The following is an 18,589-nucleotide window of genomic DNA, read 5'->3' as shown; positions in this document are numbered from 1 at the left end:
GCTAGTGCCACTGAGGAAAGGGAGTTTTAATTTTCCTTTATGTAGCCACATGTAGCCAATGGCTACTGTATCAGACTGCATAGTTCTGGAACTTAAGTGAGAAAGTGAATGTAGGGGATTCAGTGCATACAAAAGTTTGCCTACTTGACTGTGGCTTAAAGAGTCACAGTTGATATCCTGGCCTATAGGAGTGGGGGAAGCCTTGACATGGAGGGGAGAAACAAAGCTGGAAAAATTGGTAGAAGTTTCCAGGGATCTGAACTTTGTGCAAGAAGCAAAGAGGAGTCACAAACTTTCCCCAAGTGTGTTTCAAAGAGAAGCAGAGTTGGGGAAAGGGTATTGGGCTGGGGGTCAGGAGGCAAAAGTACTAACCCCAGGGCTTGCAGGGGATGGCTGGCTGAGCTGGGGTGAGCCTTCTTACCCGAGGTCTCAGTTTCCCCAAGTGTAAAAGAACAGGTGTCCCAAATGTCTCCTGAGTTAGGACGCATTGACAATCTGAGAATGTGGGTCAAAGAGCAGAGGTGGCATGTGTCCATCAGCTGGCTCTTTAAAATCCTCCTGATGGGGAGTTCATCTTTCCTTAAGCAAAAAATGACCAGAGGCAGGGAAGCTTTGAAATCTGAACAGGACAGGGGCACCTGAGGAAGGGGTGAAGTTTGGTCTCTGAAGTTGACATCTTGGGCTCTGCTTCTCCCAGCCTTTAGAGGGCCCTGAACTTATTAGGAAGATTATTTTATCCACCTTCCAGGGGTCCTTGAGGTATATACTATCATAGGCTTCATTTTGCAGATGAGGAAACTGAAGCTGAGAAGTGATCTCACAATGTCAGAAAAATTCAGAAATAAGGCGGGGATCTCACGTCACCCAGCTGTCCAATACTTTTATATTATTATTGCTATTTTATTTCACCTGTGCAAAATCTTGAGATGTGGGTAACATTTTTTCCTCTTTCACAACATAAAAATATAAAGAAGTACAAATAAAAACAAGCACTTTCCCCTTCCCTCTTTTTTTTCATCTATTGGCGAATAATGAAAAAATGAACCATCCTGAGGTGGGCAAAGCACTTTCATAGCTCATTAGTGCTGACAGAAGTTGGCACACAGAACTTTCCAGGAGTGGTCTGACAGTATTTATCAAAAACATAACCACTGTGCATGCATTTTGACCCAGCCATTACAGTTTTTAAATATCTTAAAGAAACAGTTGGATTAAAACCTAAAGATACAGGTACAAAATGCCCATTCTAGTGTTGGTCAAAATAGTGAAGAATTATTAAAGACCCAGATGTCCTATCTAAAGAATTATTAAATTATGCTTCACTGCCGCAATGGAATAACATGCAGCCATTAACAAAGTGATGGGCCTATTTCGAAATGATAAGATGTTTACCATAGAGCAGGTTTCAAAACATTCTGCATTATATAATCCTGCTACAAAATATGTGCATAGAAATGGCAGCTTGTCCATCAACATATTAACAATTCTCCAGTGGTGAGATTAGAAGAGATCTGTTTTCTGTTCTGTAGTCTTCGATATTTTCTGAGTCTTAGCAGTGAGCTTGCATTACTTTTACAACCAAAAGGAAGATTATTTCATAATCAGAAGAAATAGTCGATAGTTATTTGGGAGCCACAAAAGCATGGTAGATAAGCACACAGGCTCTGGATTCTGCTTGCTTGTGTTCTAATTACTTCTCTATCAGTTAATGATTGTTAGTCTGAGCATGTTACTTACCTGCTCTGTGACTTAGTTTCCCTCGCTGTAAAATGCAAATAATAATAGCCCAGATTTACCAGGAGATTACTTATGTGCCAGACATTGTTTGTTTTGCGTAAATTATAGCACTCACAACAGCCTATAAAGTAGATACTATTGCTTAAAAATGGGTCACAGACCCGGGTCGGGCTGGGAGCTCGAGGGCCCGAGCGTCCCCTAGCTTGGGACTGAAGAACTACAGCAGGACCAGAAAGACGCGCAAGCGCAGATTGAATAGGAGGCGTGGGAAGAACAGGAGGGAGGTTTTTTTCTCCCGCACTACGATTGGCTGACATAGTTGTCATTAGCTGAGAAAGCAGCCAACGAGGAGCGCTTCCGCTTCGCCTTTGGCACCCGAGGAGATCAGACAGTGGCAGGGTCCACGAACCTTACTTATGGAGGGTGAAGGAGAGGGCCTGGTGTCACTCCCTTCGTTGGAGTGACCCCAGCGTTTTTTCACACTTTCTCAGGGGATCCCGGTGTCATCCCCCTTTCCTGAGTGTACTCTGGCGTCTTTTTCAGCTTCTTGAAAGGAACCTCTTTTTCCTGAAAGTGACTCCTGGGACGTCCGTCTTTCCCAAGAGGACGTCTTCCCAAGAGGACACCATCCTGGCGTCCTTTCTCCCTCCTGAAATGAACTTTAGCGTCGTCTCCTCCTGAGAGTGACGTCAAAGTTTCCCCACTTCCTTAGTGCTCCGTGGCATCGACTGCCCTTCCTGATGGGACCCTGCTCTCAGTCCTCTTCCTGGTGGGGCCCCGGCATCCTTCCTGACGGAGACGCTGGCCGTCGCCATCTTTTCTGGAGGGATCCCCTTCCATGTCTTTATCCCTTCCTAAGGGATCCCTAGGTCATCCCCCCTTCCTCAAAGGTCCCTAGTATTGTTCGTCCTTCCTGGGAAGGGGCCCGACATTGTCCCCCCCCCCCCGACGGTATTCTGTCACGGCCATCTCCACACCCTAAAAAGACCTATCATCCCCCTTTTCTCTGAGGGTAACTCCTTCCTCCCTTCTAATTTGAGGCGCATCCCCGCAAGGGCTTCAATGGTTCTCATATATATAAGAAGTCCAGAAGCCCCCTCCCCTATGCCCAGTTGGGGAGACAGGAAAGCAAGACTCAGGTCACCCTCAAAGTGTTGGCCGGTTGTGGGGAGGGGGATGATGGGAGGGAGGAGTGAAACTAGCTGATAAAGGAACTCGCCATGTCACATGAGATCATTAGGGCTGTTTGTCCTAAAATGGGAGCTGCAAGAAGGATCTATAGCTATATTAAAATACTTATCAAGGGCTTCTCACAGATCCTGATATCCTCAGCAGGTACTTAGCAGAGTGATTGGATATATGAGGGACTGTCACCTGGAACAGGGATTACTTTATTCCACAAAGCTTCAAAAGATCGGATGGTAATGGTTAGAGGGAGATAAAAAGGTCTTCCTTGTGTTGAATGAAACCCTAACAGGCTGAGTAGCTCTACTCTTAAACAGAGCTGGCAAAATCCATACGCTTGGAGAAGCATCTGAAAGACCTGACCAATTCCATTCAATCCCAAAAATGTTTCCTGTACCCCATTGTGAACAAGACTCCATCTACTTAGCATTCAAATATGTGTGAAGTTCTTATTGTATGCCAGTAAATAAAATGGCAAACAAGACAGAAAAATAGAAGATAATTATGAATACAAGAAAAATGCATTATGACTTCTGCAAACTATTTCCTTGAGCACTTCTCAGGCTTTCTGGTTGTATGTTTGCTAATGGACAATCATGCAAATCTCTCTCTCTCCTCCTAGTTGACTATAGGCTACAGGAGACAGAAGCCATATCTTCTACTCCCTGTTGTCTCTACAATGTACCTGGAACAAGATAGGCACTGAAATATTTGTTGTTCTTGCCCTAACCCTTCACTTGCTGACTCCTTAGAGGAACTGAGAGATGCCCAGGGAGAGTAAAATATGATATGTAAAGGGAAGACACAGCCTAGAGATGAAAGGGGCCCCACATGCAAGATCTGAGACTTAACGAAACACCAACTCCTTGCGTAATGCAATTAATCTTCCTTGACCCCGAAGCTGAGAACAAGTGAAGGCAAAGAGGCAGCTGAGGCTGCTCAGTTTCCAGTTTCCCACCAAAGTTGTTTAGATCAGCTGACTAAGTCCCAGAGAATCCTGGGATACGTAGTCTGAAAAGTGTTCCTGTGTGCCCTGCTTAAATTGTGTCTTAATAAAATCGAAGTTACAATCCTGAGGTGTGGATGTGGTGCAGGGGCTCACAAGAGGGAGAGTCCTTTTTAAATAGGGAGCTTCCTGGATGCATTTGCAGTTGTATTCAATTTATTAAAAATATAGTTTTCTCAGAAGTTTTGAAGAATGCTTATTTTTTTAAAAAATAAGAACAAGTCAAGGACATTCTATACTCTGGGACTGACTTATCCAGTCTTGTTCCTTTTCTAACTTTCCTTCTCTAGAAATAGTTCTTATCATACAGAGGCCCACAAGAGGGTGCTGGCCTCCTTTAGACTGAACTTCCCCTAGCAAGGAAGCTCTGAGGGTCGTGGAGAGCAACAAAATCATCGCAAAATAAGACAGGTAGAATGGGTTGATGTAAGCACTGATTTTTCACAGGTAATGAGAGCCAATGAGGAACTAAAAGTAATGCAGGTAAAGAGCTCTGAGGTCATTAAACATTATTATCATTCTAACTTTGACAACCTTGATAATTCAGATTAATGTTAGCACCACAAGTTTTCAGTCTTACTTTATATCCAGTCAATAACACTACGTTTATTGTATTATTACTGTGTTTACCAGGTGGTAAGTACTATTATCATCTCCATTTTACAGATGACAAAAGTGAGGCATAGAGATTTGCTCTATGTGCCAGATATGGGTCTCAAGCCTAGTCTGTTGACTCTAGTGCATTCTTTTTTAGATATGTTTTTATTTTCCTAAATTCTATCTTCCGCAATATATATTTTCACTAACATTTATGTTTTAAAACGGAATATACTCCCAAGAGAGAAGTTCATCTTTGACTTGAAGGCACATTGTATGGTATGAAGCAAAGGACTCTATATATTCAGAACTGCAGTGCCCTTCACAGAGCTAAAAGTTACCTTAGCCATCATCTGGGTAATTGGGAATGGGGAGTTACTTGCTCACCATCACTATGAGTCCATCCTGTCTTTCATCTTCATCTTTGTTACCTTTTTGTACTGGAACTTCCCCTCTGCTTACAAACAGGCTCTGTCTTCTGAATCCCCCACCAGACCCCTTGTTCCTTTCCAGCTATCATTCCATCTTTCTCTGCCTCACCCTAACATCTCAAGAGATGTTCCCTTCATCAGCTTTTCTCATGGATTCAGTTGTCTCCTCCGCAAGTGTCTTTTCTAAGGAAGCACTCAACAAATATTTATCAAAGGAATTTGTTGCTTTCCCCTCACAATTCTAATAAGATGGTTCTCAAGCTTACTTCCCAATTGCCAATTCCAGCGGGTCTCTATCTTTCTGAACCTCTCTGCACTTAGTAGTATTGTTCCTTAAAACATTTTATGCTCAACTATTTCTCTACTTGGCTTCTGCGACACTATATTTTTCTTAGTTTTCCTCATAATTTTCTGCTGCTCTTATGTTTTTATTGAGGCTTCTCTTACTCCCATCTACTACTTAAGTGTTGTTTCTCAGAATGCACTTTAGCCCATTGTTCTTATTCTACACGGACGTGTCTCGAAGTGTGTTCCCTGGACAAGACGCATCTGCATCAACTGGGAACTTATTAGAAATGCATTTTCTTGACACTCACCTACTTAATGATAGTCCTCTGAAAAATGTAACAATCATTTATGATTAAAAAAAAAAAAACCGGGTATAGAAGGGAGCCTCCTGAACTTGATAAAGTTTCCAGCATAACTTAAGGCACAGATTCCTGAAAACCTTTTGGCAAATATCAAATTTAATGGTGGGACATTAGAAACAGTTAAGAATAAGACAACTATGCCCACTATTATCACTGCTAATCAACATCGTACAGACAGTCTTAGCTAATATAAGACGGGAAGAAGAAATGAGTGCTATAACTATTGGAAAAGATATCACACTACAGTTATTTGCACGTGACTTGACGATCTGCTGAAAAATAAACCGAACTAGTAGAACTAATAAGGGAATTCAGCAAAGAGGCCAATGGAAGATTTATATCAACAACTTTCCTATGCATCAGAAAAACCAATTTAAAAGGATCCAGGAGTAAATATCTCATTGACAGTAGCAAGAAAACCTTATAAGATTCCCATGAATAAATGAATTGCAAGCAATTCATGGAGAAATTACAAAGGTTTCCTGATGATAGCAAAGAAGATTTTACTAAGCAGATATACTAAGTTAATGAACAGAGAGCTCTAAAATTGTGAAAATATTTTTTTCTCCCCAAATTGATAATTTTTATGCAATCCAATCAAAATGTTTTATTTTTCATGGAATTTTATTCTTCATAAGGAGGAATAAATATGCAATAACAGCCCAGATTTTATTTTTAAAGAGAGGACTTGTTCCTCCTGCTATTAAGACATGTTATAAAACTATAATAATTAAAACAATGAAATTGGTGCAAAAATGGATATTTAGGTCAAAAAAACAGAATAAAATTTTATAAAAACAGAATAGAGTCTCATGCATATATGAGAACTTAGTATATGATTGAGGCTGTATCTCAAAACTATAGGTACAGAGTCGATGGCCATGCCACATTGAACCAGCCCAATTCCATCTGATATCTGAAGCTTAGCGGGGTCGGGCCTGGTTAGTATTTGGATTGGAGACCACCTAGGAAGACCAGTGCTGTAGGTGTAAAAAATAAGGGATTGTAAACTGACAAGGTCCTTGCAATCTGTGAGGTCAACCAAGGGTTTCCTTGCCAAAACAAAACAAAACAAAACAAAACAAAACAAAAAAACTATCGGTAAAGAATGAATCAGTCAACAAATGATTTGAAAAATAAATGTTTGGCAGCAGTTGGCTATCTGTATAAAAAAATTAAATACCTACTTCATACCATACATAACAACAAATTCCAAATGGATTTAAAAACAGTGTAAAAATAAAACTTAAACATACGTGAAGACAATATCTATTTTAAATTTTCCTGATGTCTCTATTAGTCAAGATTCTTGATTCTAACAGAACCAATAAAAACTAATTCTGGTTAACTTAGGCAGAACAATTAATTTATGGGCAGAAAACAATAACAAATGGGTAAGGAAGCTACAGAAAATGTCAAGAACCACAATTCTTTCTTAAATATGACACAAAAGGGGAGAACCATCAAGGGAAAATGATAAATTTGTGTATAAATTTATAAGGAACTTCTAGAAAACAGCAGGAATATGGTTCGTTATGACCACTTTGGAGGCGATCTAATAGCATCTAGTAAAGCTATGCTCACCCCGTGATCTAGTAAGTTCCACCTCTTAGTATCCATCTGAAGAAATACACACGCTTGTGCCCAAGGAGACATGATTAAGAGTGGGCATTTCAGCCTTTTCTGTAATTCTGAGAAACTGAAAACAACCTAAAAGTCTGTCAATAGTGGAAGAGAAAAAACAGAACATCAGGCAGCCGATAAAAGGCATGTGACATCACAGGTGTACTGCGAAGTCCTACTGATGGGAAAAACAAGTTGTAGAAGACTACAGGCAACATTATGCCATTTATGTAAATAAACATATAGAACATTACTTCAGGGGTTTTGGTGTTTTTTTGTTGTCGTTTTTTAAGATTTAGAGGGTGCTGGAATGAATAGATAGTAAGATTTTGGCTTTATCTGTAATGTTCTAATTTTTTAAAAAAGATAGTACTTAGAGTCTACAGCTATGCCACCCTGAACAAGCCCAATCCCATCTGATCTCAGAAGCTAAGCAGGGTCAGGCCAGGTTAGTGCTTGGATGGGAGACCGCCTAGGAAGACCAGGTGCTATAGGCATAGAAAATAGAAAAATAAGGCATTGTGAGCTGACAAGTTCCTTGTAATCTGTAAATGTATGTATGTATGTATGTATTTTTTAGGCGAGGTTGCCTCGCCTAAAAAATACATACATACATACATACATACATACATACATTAGTACTTAGGTATTTAACAATTTAAGAGAAATGAGAGTGGCTCATGGAACTTGTATAGTCTGGCTCCCTGACAACCTTTGTTTAGCCTCTTCTGACACCATGTCATGTTCCTCCGCAGAGCTTCATCTAGATTTGCTTTTCAGTACCACAGGACCTTTGCACATGATGCTTCTTTTGTCCAGAATCTTACCCCTCCTTCCCTCACCTAGTTTACACGTAACAGTTCCTTTGGATTTCTATGAGAAAACCAATTCCTCAAGAATGTTTTCTCGAGGTTGCAGACCTAAGTCATGCTCTCGTCCTTTGGAGAGCTACATTCAAACATAATTAGGTATGCTTTATATGATTGTTATTAACTCCAGCTCTATGAGAAAGGGACAGTGTTATGCTTGCTCCACACTGTGTCTGAACCCCCACTTCGTGGTTAGCACAGAACGGCATTCAAGAACTATTTGTTGGAAGCTAAAGACCGAGGGTTAGAAAAATCTGTGCACTTTCTTAAAACAATTGTATCTTGAGGCCTCGAATATTGACACACTCCAAGCCAACTTCCCTTCTGCAGCTACAGGCTCCTCCAAGGCTCCCTACTCCTGTTTAAGTTGAAGCCATGCGGGATGATTCTTGTCTTCGCCCTTCACATCCTGTCTCTTCACCTGTACATCCTACTCCTCTCTGCTCCCATGACCACCTGCCTACTTCAAACCACCATCTTCTCGCGTGGCTACTGCAACTGCTGTTTCCCCAGCTTTCCCCCCACCCGCTCACACCCCTAGGCAAGCCATTTCCACCTAGCTCCTGGAGTCATCAACTTTGAAAATGTGAATTTAATCATGACCCATATGTGCTTATCACTCAGCAGCACATTTGGACTATTGCTTCAGCCTCTGGCTTACTTGGAGAGTGACCAATGGCCCCAATTTACCTGGGATGCCAGCCTTCCAATGTTCAAACCGGGAAAATTCTAGGCAAACCAGGATGAGTGGTCACCCTATTCTCTTGCTAGGTTTTAATTTCCATGAGGGCAGGGATTATCTGGGGCTTGTTCACTGCTATAGCCCCAGTGCCCAGGAGAGTAAGGACTAAAAAATAAAAATAAAAAAAAATTTGCTTTTGTGGAATTAGAAAGTAAATGTAAATATTCACCTTTGTGGGTCCAGCAGCTCACAGGAGCCTAGTGCCCAGTAGGTGTCCAAGTACCATTGTTGTAGATAGGAAGCTGTTCACCTGACTGCTGATACCTAAGTTGCTTTACTGAAACAGCTGAACCTGACCTCAAGACCAGGGCTTTAACCCTCTGGAAGGAAACATGACTCTGGGGTAGGTGTTGTCACTTCTAGCAACTGCATTCCATGTAAATCCCGATTCTCAATTAATGTTTCCAGAACTTTCACAGCTATACACATTGACTCCATGAAACTTCTTTAATATCCGTTCTCACGAACATGGTGCTACAGAGTGTTATGCCTGAGAATGGTTAAACCTGAACTCCACCACTTAGTGGCCATGTGACCTTGGGCAAGTCATTTCTCTGAATCTCTGCTTCTCGTCTGTAAAGAATTCAGGCTTGCTCTTCCTCACTCAGAGCACTATTGAGGACCAACCAATGTGTAAAAATGCTTTATAAATGCTAAAAGGCCATCCGGGTGTTAGGTTGGCAATTTCTAGTTCTCCCTCATCCATTCAATGCAGCCAACATGGATTTATTTTCTTGTCCCATAAAAACCTTGGACTAGGACCAGAGAACCTGGCACAACTAAGGTTGCCTTCAGGTGAATTTAGTGAGGCTGCTGAGATGGGAGGTACCAGGTTTTCCTTAGAAGAGAAGGAATCCAATGTTTCCTTTCTAAGCTACTGGGGAACTCCCCGACACAGGTGTACCTCGTTACTTCATTGCGCTTCCTTGTATTGTGCTTCCCAGTTATTGCATTTTTTACAAGTCAAAAGCTGGACCCTCTACATCCATCAACAGTTCTGACTCGCTTTACCACAGAGGTCTGGATCCAAACCCACAATATCTCCGAGGTGTACCTGTAGTCGAGACCATACTTCATTTTTCTTTTCCCCATTCCCTGCCCCCCATATGAATAGAGTTGATTGGCAGAAAAAAAGATCTGGGCCACACATATTGTTCAGAAGAGACTATGCTGAGACCTTTGCCTAAGAAAACTCCCAAGAACCTCCTTGTCCTTTTAACACCCAGGAACTTCTATAAAAGAAAAAGCTCAGTCTGTGTAACTGAAGCACAACAAAAAAACCAGATAGATTTTCACTGAATTTGGAAGGCATGCACATTGGGAACAGTTTGCCTTAAAATACAAACTGTATGCACATTTGAAATTAGCCTTGGGAAACCCTGGGAGATGTGTCAGGAGTTAGGGCAGTGTCTTCAAAGCAGCTGAAAGTGAGAGACAAAGTGAGCCCTGTGTAGCTTGCCCATGAGGAGAAACATGCCCTACATATCAAGAGACCATGAGCAGAGATAACAAACTGGTTTCAAATTCAAGTCCTAAATCAAAGACTTTAGTGTACCTCAGGAGAGAGAGGGAGAGAGAGTCCTTTTTATCCCTGGGGTTGAGACCTTCAGCTAAGGTAGAAGACACCAGTTAGTTCATTCTTTATTTTCATTGGAAAGTTACATAGTTACTTATCAACAAAGTGACTGTCCTGATATCCAGTGGTTCCTATGGACAGGCCTGTCCCAGGGTCCCCTACCTCCGGAAGGACCTCACTCGCAACGCCTCAGCTTGCTCCTGCCCAGGCCTCCAGGAACCAATCACAAAGGTGCAGTGAACAAAAACCTGACCTCAGCACCTACTTTCACCCTAAAGGGAAGTGGCAGCTGCTGGTGTGGGACCCGGGCCTAGTGTTGGGATAGTAGGTATGGGGGTTTCTCTCCTGGGAGCCTACCCTTCCCACACCTGCCTCCTGGGTAGGCTCTTTTGGACATTCCTGGGACTACTCTGATGGGCTCATGGATTCTCACTCTTGGCCTTCTTTTCTTCCAAATTGTCGTCTTAACACTGAGGCATTTCAGCCTCCCATCCTGGAAAACAAGCATTTGCTCTGACCCTTTTCTTTTGTCCCTGTTTTGGTACAAAAATGACAATACTCTTGATCAGACCATTTTTTTGCCCGAGAAACCAAAGTGGCTCAACAGGTACAGTTCTGCTGGTCGATCTGTTTCTGGCAGGGCTCCATGGTGACAGCGACACCCACCCCACTCCGGCCAGATGTCATGCGGGTCACCTCACTCCAGGTGTCCATGTCTGGGTCGTAACACTCCACGCTGTCTAGGAATGTGTGACCGTCATAGCCTCCTGTGGGGAGAAAGCAGAGGGGACGCTGGCAGGGATGGTCACTGCCTCCAAGGGTGGGGAGGGTGCATAGAAAGAGAAGAAACCAGGAGAAGCCTTCCTACTGTGATTTGAGCCTGCCCCCAAAAGATGCGGCTAACTAGTCTTCTCTGCCTGGGTCCCCACCCCCAGGGCTTCACCGAGGACGTAGATTCTCCCCTGGTGTACGGTGATCCCCAGGGCGCTTCGCCGATGCTTCATGGGAGCCGCAAATGTCCAGGTTTCTGTCTCGACGTTGTAGCGTTCCACGCTGTTCAGCTGGTCCTGACCGTCGTAGCCCCCCGCAGCATAAATACAATTGTGCAGGACACAGACTCCTAAACCACACCATGAGGAGAGGGTGACTCCGGGGCCTGGCCTCGGGGGCCCCTCCCCGCTCTCCCTCCTAAGGGACAGTTCAGAAACAAAGCTGGGAGAGGAGCATGGATTCTGTCAGAACCTAGCTCTCCTGTGCGTGTGCCACCAGGGTGGGGAGGGTTGTTCAAGGTGGAAACAGGAGGCCTCACGCAGGCCTAGCCGAGTTTTACCCCTGGGCTGGGCAGGTGTTCCTCCCTGTCCCCTACCCACAGCCCCTGCCTACCTGCCCCACTTCGGATGGTGTTCATGGGTGTGATCATTCGCCACTCGTCTCTCTCTGGGTAGTAACACTCAGCTGAGTTGAGGCGGTTTGTCCCATCAAAGCCCCCGACAGCATAGAGAAGACGGTTGAGGACAGCCACTCCCACCCCGATCCTTCTTGTCAGCATTGGGGCCACCAAGTGCCACTCATCCCGCTCTGGCTCATACCTGCAAGGGCATAATAACAATAACAACAAGCAAAGCTGACCTTCAAGAAACACTACCTATGGCCCAATATTCTGCTAGCTCTTTATGTACTTAAACTCTTTAATCCTCACAATTGTCTTCCGACATGCTAGTTATCAGGAGCTGCATTTTCCAAATGAAGAAACCAAGGTCCACAGCTGTCATATGCTCAAGGTCAACACATATCTGTTGGACCCCGGTGGCTCCATCATATTACTGCCAAGCCCTGTGCTGAGTGTTCTGTGTGTTATCTCACCTACGTCCCACCCAGCCTAGTGGGGCAAGTAGTACTTATTATTGTCCATCCCTCTTCACGGATGACAAGATGGAGTCACAGAGGGGTAAAGTGGTGTGTCCAGGGTCACTGAAGAAGCAGTAGAGCTGCAGTCTGACCCAGCCCTCTCGAACACCAGAACCCCGATTCTAACACTCATCCTACCTCCCAGGATGGTTCTCAAAGCATGATGCTTAAAGATGGGCTTGGGCACTTCCAGTTCATGCCTGCACTCTTGGAGTAATTAATAGTGTCCCTTTTATTTTCTTGAAAGTGGCTTACTGAGGGTGATGGATCATCTCATCCTCCTATTTACAGGTCACACTCATTAGAAACCTCTGGGGTATTTGTTTAAAATCCCCATTCCCCAGCCTCGCTCCAAACCCAACCTCTGATGGCAGATCTCAGCATCTCCAGCAGTGAGCTGGGGCATTTGTTTTGACAAGTTCTCCAGATGAGAACTGTAGCTTGAATCACACTTCTGGAAGGAGGCAGAGGACAAGGCCCCTAAACACAGGGTCACTATGCTCAGCTGTGCAGATTGTGCACTGCACGAGGGCACTGCATCTAAGGGGGCACCTTCTACATACCAGATCTCGTACATTTGTTTATAACAATTCCTGGGCAGATGGCAATGAGGGGTCAGTTCTAACAAAATCAGCACATTACAACAATTTCAAACTAAAGGGGTTTTTCCAAATCTGTACTAAGGAGCTGTATGGTTTTATGATGGCCCTATAAGCGGCTCCCAGGCCCAGACACATCCTCCAAGGTCACCACCATAAATCTCCCAGGAGTTTAGCTTCACTTTGAGGCGCAGAGATAGGCACTCAACAACAGGGAGAATCCCCACGTGCCAGTGGCCTGGGACCTGTCAGCAGCGGGACACTAGGAGCCCATCCCTCCTGGCCCTGCCACTCACCTCTCCACGCTGTTGTGGTGGATACAGCCATGGGAGCCACCGACAGCATAGATGTGCCCATCAATGACCCCAACCCCAATTCGGTTGCGTGGCACGCTCATGGGGGCACACGGTGACCACTGGTTGGTCATGGGGTTGTAGCAGTCCAGGGCGCTGGAGTCAGTGTTGCCGTCGGGTGAGTTGTTCCGGCCACCTACGGCATACAGCAGCCCACCGACCACGCAGCCTGCCAGGCCACTACGAGGCACCTGCAGGTCTGCCAACCGGAGCCATGTGCCATCACTGGGGTTGTAGGCCTCCAGGTAGCTTAGTGACTGGCGGAAGTAGCCACCAGCGGTATATATAAGCCGGCCCACCTTGGGCGCCCGGCAAGGCATCACCTGTGTGGGCTTGTGCAGGGTAAGCTCCTGGAAGATCTTGACCAGGTAGTCCTTGCAGCGGGAGTCCGACTGCAGGATCTCGCACTTCTGCAGCTGCATCTGCAGGAAGTGGGGTGTGAGCGAGTGGCACCGCACGGCCCGCAGCAGCGCCTGCACGTAGAAGCGTCGCTGCTCGCAGTCGTACTTTACCCAGTTGATACAGGCATGGAAGACCTCGGACTCGCAGCGCACATTCAGATCATCCCGGCTGATGAGAGTCACCAGCTGGCAGTGGGACAGGTTGAAGAACTCCTCTTGCTTGGCTACCTGAAGAGGGCATTAGTGTGACAGGCTGACTCCTGTGTCTCCCTCAGCTGGTTATATGACCTTGGACAAGTCATTCAAGCTGTCTCTGACAATCTCACTTTCCTCATGTGCAAAATAGGAATTTTGCAGGCTGTGAGGATTAAATGAGTTAATACTATGTGCCAGGCATGTAGTAGATAATTACTTGAGCAAATGGGCGAAGACACAATGCACCACATATCTTTTTGTATAATTTTCTATTTGAACTATAAGAATGTTACTTTTCAAAAAAAATGAAATTACTTTTTCAAAAGGGCAGATCGACTAAAAAGGAAAGAGGAATAACAATAGAGTATTCTAGCAAAAAAGTACAGACTCTGAAGAAAGCAGCCTGAGTTGTAATTTTAGCCCACTACTTATTTATTTATTTATAATTATTATTTTTTTTAGTGCACCCAGTATTCCTTGGTGGTCTCCCATCCAAGTACTAACTAGGCCCAACCCTGCTTAGCCTCCGAGATCAGACAAGATCAGACGCATTCAGGGTGGCATGGCCGTAGATGGCCCACTACTTTTTAACCAGATGACTTTGGGCAAATACCTGAAACACTCAGTGCCTTTGTTTTCTTCCTCTGTAAAAGGGGATTATATTAGTAGCTACCTCATAGCAGGACCACTCCTAGGGCATACAGGGCCCAGGCAAATCTTTGGTCATCCCACATCAGTAGATCACCACCGTTCAAGTGTCCCAAGTCTACACAATCCCTTGAAACAAACATTGTACAGGCCAGTGGGAGAACCCTGCTTGAGGATCCCCTTCCTGGAAGCCATTAACCCTAGAACTAATGCCAGAGCCCCTTGGGCAACTGGTCAACCCCAAATGGGTATAGAAGGAAGGAAGGAAATGGAGACCAGAGCAGTGTCCACTCCAGCTGATCCCTGAAGGAGGACTTTGAATATTTCCAGGAAGGCCCTCCAAAGTATACTTCTTCCTGTGATAGTTGGGAAGATTTAAAGGATGGAAATCACTTAGAACAGGCTGGTCCACAGCAAGGGCTTGACAAGCACTATTATTTCTTCTGTTCATAACTTCCTCTACTTAAAAATGAAAATGAAACCAAGAACATAAGAAGGACAGAGTGGACCAAAGAAAGCATGTCTAAGGGTCACATTAATAGTCGGTAGCATGTCATGGGTGCTCAATAAATATTTTGACTGCCTGAAATGTTGGGCCCTGCTCTGCACACCCCAGGACTGAGATGCTGTCATGTTCACTACACCACTACACCCTGTCCTCACCCTGGACCCCAGAGAAACCAGGAAGCCCAGATACCCGTGTAAGTCTCACTTGCAGCAGCTGCTTCCCAGAGTCACTCCAGATATGTAAACTAGAAGGTTGGAGCCCCACTTTCTTCCAGCTCCTTGTCTTGACCCTTCAAATCTCAAGGGGAGACAGTGATGACCACCCATGAATCCCTGCTGATACTGTCCCCAAACCCTGCTCCATGCCCCCTCCCCGCACTCACCTCCCCAAAGTGCATGTAGATGTACTCGCGGGCGCGTTGGTGCAGCTCCGCACAGCCAATCTGTTCGGCGAAGTTGGCGATGCCAATGGCGTTGCTTGGGTCCAGCTGCTGCACCAGGAAGTCACTACAGGCACGGACGACACTGTCGATCTGATACATGACAGCACCATTCATGACATGGAGCACACACTTCTCACCCATGGAGATAGAGGCTGTGTAGGCGAACTCAATGAGACGCTCCATGACCTTGGGATGGATGCCCTCGATGGACACCACCTCCATGCCCTGCTCCCGCAGCCCGTTAGTGAACATGGCCTTGAAGACAGGGCTAGATGAGGCCAGCACCACCTTGTGGGCCATAAACTGGGCAGCAGGTGCATCCTGGTACTTGACCTGCAGCGTAACGTCACACAGCTGCTGGCTGAGCCGCAGCTCATTCATGATGCCAAAGGCCTGCTTGGTGTGGTCCTCCAGTGTGTAGCTGAAGGTGCGGTTGCCATGCTGAGAGGGTGTCACCTCAGCCTTGCACTCGGTGGAGGCATACATCACCGTGTCCCCTACCCCCTCGGGGTGCTGTGACCTCAGGGGCAGGAATCCGGTGCAGGCCCCAGCCCCACTAGGCCCAGGTTCCGTCTGCATGGGGTTCCAGGTGACAAGGGACAACACCACCACTGGCACTCAGGGCCCTGGAGGAGGGAGAACACAGGGCTGCGGATAGGGCCTGGGGCCAGGCCTCCTTTTTTAAGATAAAACGACTCTTAGACCAGTTTTCCTTGCCAAGCCCAGGTGAAGCAGTGTCCATTTGTGCTTGCTACATGTCCTAGGTCCTCACCAGCTCAGGGTCCATCTTAAAATATGTCAGATGATGTCCCTCCTCTGCTTGGAAATCCCCCAAGACTCCCTACAACACAGAGAGTAAAACTGAACTCCTTAATGCCCGTCGCTGTCAGCCCCATCCACCTCTTCCCTTTGCTCGCTCTGTTCCAGTTGTCTGGTGGCCCTTCCCTTCCTAGAACATGTCAAGTGCACTCCTTCATTCACCTTGCCAACATTTACTGAGCATCTATTGTGTGCCATGCTCTGTCTTAGACACCACGGACACAGGAATGAGTTAGACAGACAATAAACTGTGCTGGAGTTGACACCTCGGGGAGGGAATGGCCATAGATAAAATAATCGAGATGAGTAGAAACTGGAATCATGAAGAAAATGACAAACAGAATTATGATAGTGTGAGTTAGGCGCAGTTACTTTAAGCCAGTCCTCTGCTGGAACTGAGCCAAGAAAGATGAATATATGTAAGTAGGTGAGGGTAGAAGTTGATTTTCCAGGTAGAGGGAACAGTAAGAGCAAAGGCTCAGAGGCAGAATGGAAAGGACAATCTAGAGTGGTGGTCCCCAACCTTTTTGGCACCAGACACCAGTGCTCCTATGAGAATCTAATCCCTGATGATCTGAGGTGGAGCTGAGACCGTAGTACTGGCACTGGGGAGAGGCTGCAAATACAGACAAAGCTTCGCTCACTGGCCGTTCACCTCCTGAGAAAGGGAGGGGACCGACTGCAAGAGCATTCCCAGGTTCTCCATCTTATCTTTCTGGGGCTCAGCTCAGAGTCACCTCCCAGTTTTATTTCCATCATAGCTCTTGCCAGGAACTTAAATGAGCTACACTGCTTGCTTGTTGAGGGGTGATGCATCCCTCTGCCCTAAGCCACAGTGATTCAGTGGGCAGGGAGACCACCCTCTCACGTGTCTCACTCACGTCTAGCCTGAGGCCTGGCACTGCACAGGAGTCAGTAAGCATATGGTTGGCTGACTGCCCACTCTCCTGTGCCTACCAGAGCACCCTCCTCCACCTGGCCCAGGGTGCCGCTTGGCCATCTCTCCCCAGCCAATGCCCCAGGCCTGCCTCTTGATCTTTGGCCAATTGATCAACGGTGCCCCCTGGACATCCGGCACTTCGCCTCACAAAGCGCTAGTTGGGGACTGCGCATGCCCCGGCCTGAGCCTCCACCAAGGCCTGGGGAAGGGAGGAAGTGACCACCCCGGCTTGTCTACTGCCAACCCCGGGGCGCAGATCAAACCCCCAACGCCCCGGGTTCCCCGGGCCCCCGTCCGAGCAGCGCTCTCTGGGCCTCTCGTACGGCTTGCGTCGTTTCCGGATCACCCCGCAAGTCGCGCTGTCCAACAAAAGGACAGGACTCCAGCGGCGCCCTCCTGGCCCTCCGGGGAGCTGCAGGAACCCCGAGGCGACCCAACCCGCGCCGCCGTGTCCCTTGGCCTCCCGGCACGACCTCAGGGACACTACCCGCCCGCCGTGCCCGCAGCGCGGGCGCAGGCCGCTCACTCACCCCGCCATGGCCGCGCTTGGGCTCCGCCTCCGTCGTCCAGGCCCCGGCGCCTCCATCGCTGCGCGCGGGGGGAGGCGCGGAGCGCGCGCAGGTCACCATGACTAAGCACAGCCGAGCGCCGGCCGTGTCAGAATAAAAGCCCCCGCGGCGCTGGGCCGCCAGCAGCTGGGTTGGCACGCTCGCCTCTCTCCCACCCCGCCGGCTGTCGCCAAGCTGCGCAACCCCTGAGCGGCGACAACAGCGTCGGTCATCCCGGCGCGGCGTGGGCAGGGACCACGGCCCTCGCGCTCCGAGCCTCGTGGTCAGCTCCGCGGGAATCGGAGTCCCAGGTTCGAGGCCGTGCGCGCCCGTGGTCGCACCGCGTGAACACCCCTCCCCGCCGCCGCTGCTGGCGCGCTCACCTCGGCCCCCACGTAGCCTCGGGGCAGGGATGCCGGGGACACGACGGCGGCTCCAGGCACTTGTGATGCCACCCGCGCGCTGAGCTTCCAGGAAACCCGAGGGGCCACAGCCCAGCCCGGGATGGCTCCAGTCTAACCTTCGCTGTGAGAGACCCACGGGCGCCTTCGCCGTCTGGGACCTCGGCTCCCACGCGGCAAGGCCTGCGGGGCCACGGCCGTCGGGTTAGGGGAGGCCTTGGGACGCCCGGGATGGAGGCGGGGAGAAGGCGCGGCTGGGAAGGAGCCGCGATTCCCCCGCCCTTGCCGCAGGTGCCCGGCGCCCATGGGCGAGGAGCGGGGCATACGGCGAGGGAGCAAGGCCAGGAGAGCTGGCCCGTTATTCCTTCGAACTGACCCTTCTATACCCCCTATTTCGTCTTCTCAGCGCGG

At 47.3% G+C, this 18,589-nt stretch overlaps 1 protein-coding gene and 2 pseudogenes across 5 annotated transcripts; 1 reads left to right on the top strand and 2 right to left on the bottom strand.

Annotated features, from left to right (window-relative positions):
* The first annotated feature begins 7,607 nt into the window (after window positions 1-7,607).
* Window positions 7,608-7,726, top strand: LOC118612625 (annotated as a pseudogene).
* A 2,739-nt stretch (window positions 7,727-10,465) lies between these two features.
* On the bottom strand, window positions 10,466-18,379 carry KEAP1 (kelch like ECH associated protein 1). Of its 5 annotated transcripts, none has more exons than XM_016153521.2 (6): window positions 18,161-18,379; window positions 15,411-16,096; window positions 13,220-13,905; window positions 11,800-12,005; window positions 11,360-11,536; window positions 10,466-11,183 (listed from the first exon to the last, which is right to left on the bottom strand). In XM_016153521.2, the coding sequence occupies exons 2-6, from the start codon at window positions 16,047-16,049 to the stop codon at window positions 11,017-11,019; spliced, it is 1,875 nt and encodes a 624-aa protein (XP_016009007.2). In that variant the 5' UTR covers window positions 16,050-16,096; window positions 18,161-18,379; the 3' UTR covers window positions 10,466-11,016. The 5 variants fall into 5 exon arrangements, with proteins under 5 accessions (XP_016009007.2, XP_016009006.2, XP_036089614.1 ...); XM_016153520.2 differs by lacking the exon at window positions 18,161-18,379 and adding an exon at window positions 17,760-17,842; XM_036233721.1 differs by lacking the exon at window positions 18,161-18,379 and adding an exon at window positions 16,243-16,778.
* LOC118612728 lies at window positions 14,328-14,446 on the bottom strand (annotated as a pseudogene).
* Window positions 18,380-18,589: the final 210 nt, after the last annotated feature.

The sequence above is a fragment of the Rousettus aegyptiacus genome, unplaced genomic scaffold (genome assembly GCF_014176215.1).
Source record: "Rousettus aegyptiacus isolate mRouAeg1 unplaced genomic scaffold, mRouAeg1.p scaffold_m13_p_16, whole genome shotgun sequence".
NCBI classification, from domain to species: Eukaryota; Metazoa; Chordata; class Mammalia; order Chiroptera; family Pteropodidae; genus Rousettus; species Rousettus aegyptiacus.
Note: the sequence above shows the minus strand (reverse complement) of the source record. Positions and strands in the feature narration are given on the sequence as shown.

Coding starts and splice junctions, on each gene's coding strand:
- KEAP1 (XM_016153521.2), bottom strand. CDS start 16,049: ATGCAGACGGAACCTGGGCCTAGTGGGGCTGGGGCCTGCACCGGATTC. Junction 13,906..15,410: donor TCTACATGCACTTTGGGGAG/GTGAGTGCGGGG, acceptor TGCCCTCTTCAG/GTAGCCAAGCAAGAGGAGTT. Junction 12,006..13,219: donor CACCACAACAGCGTGGAGAG/GTGAGTGGCAGG, acceptor ATGCCCTTGCAG/GTATGAGCCAGAGCGGGATG.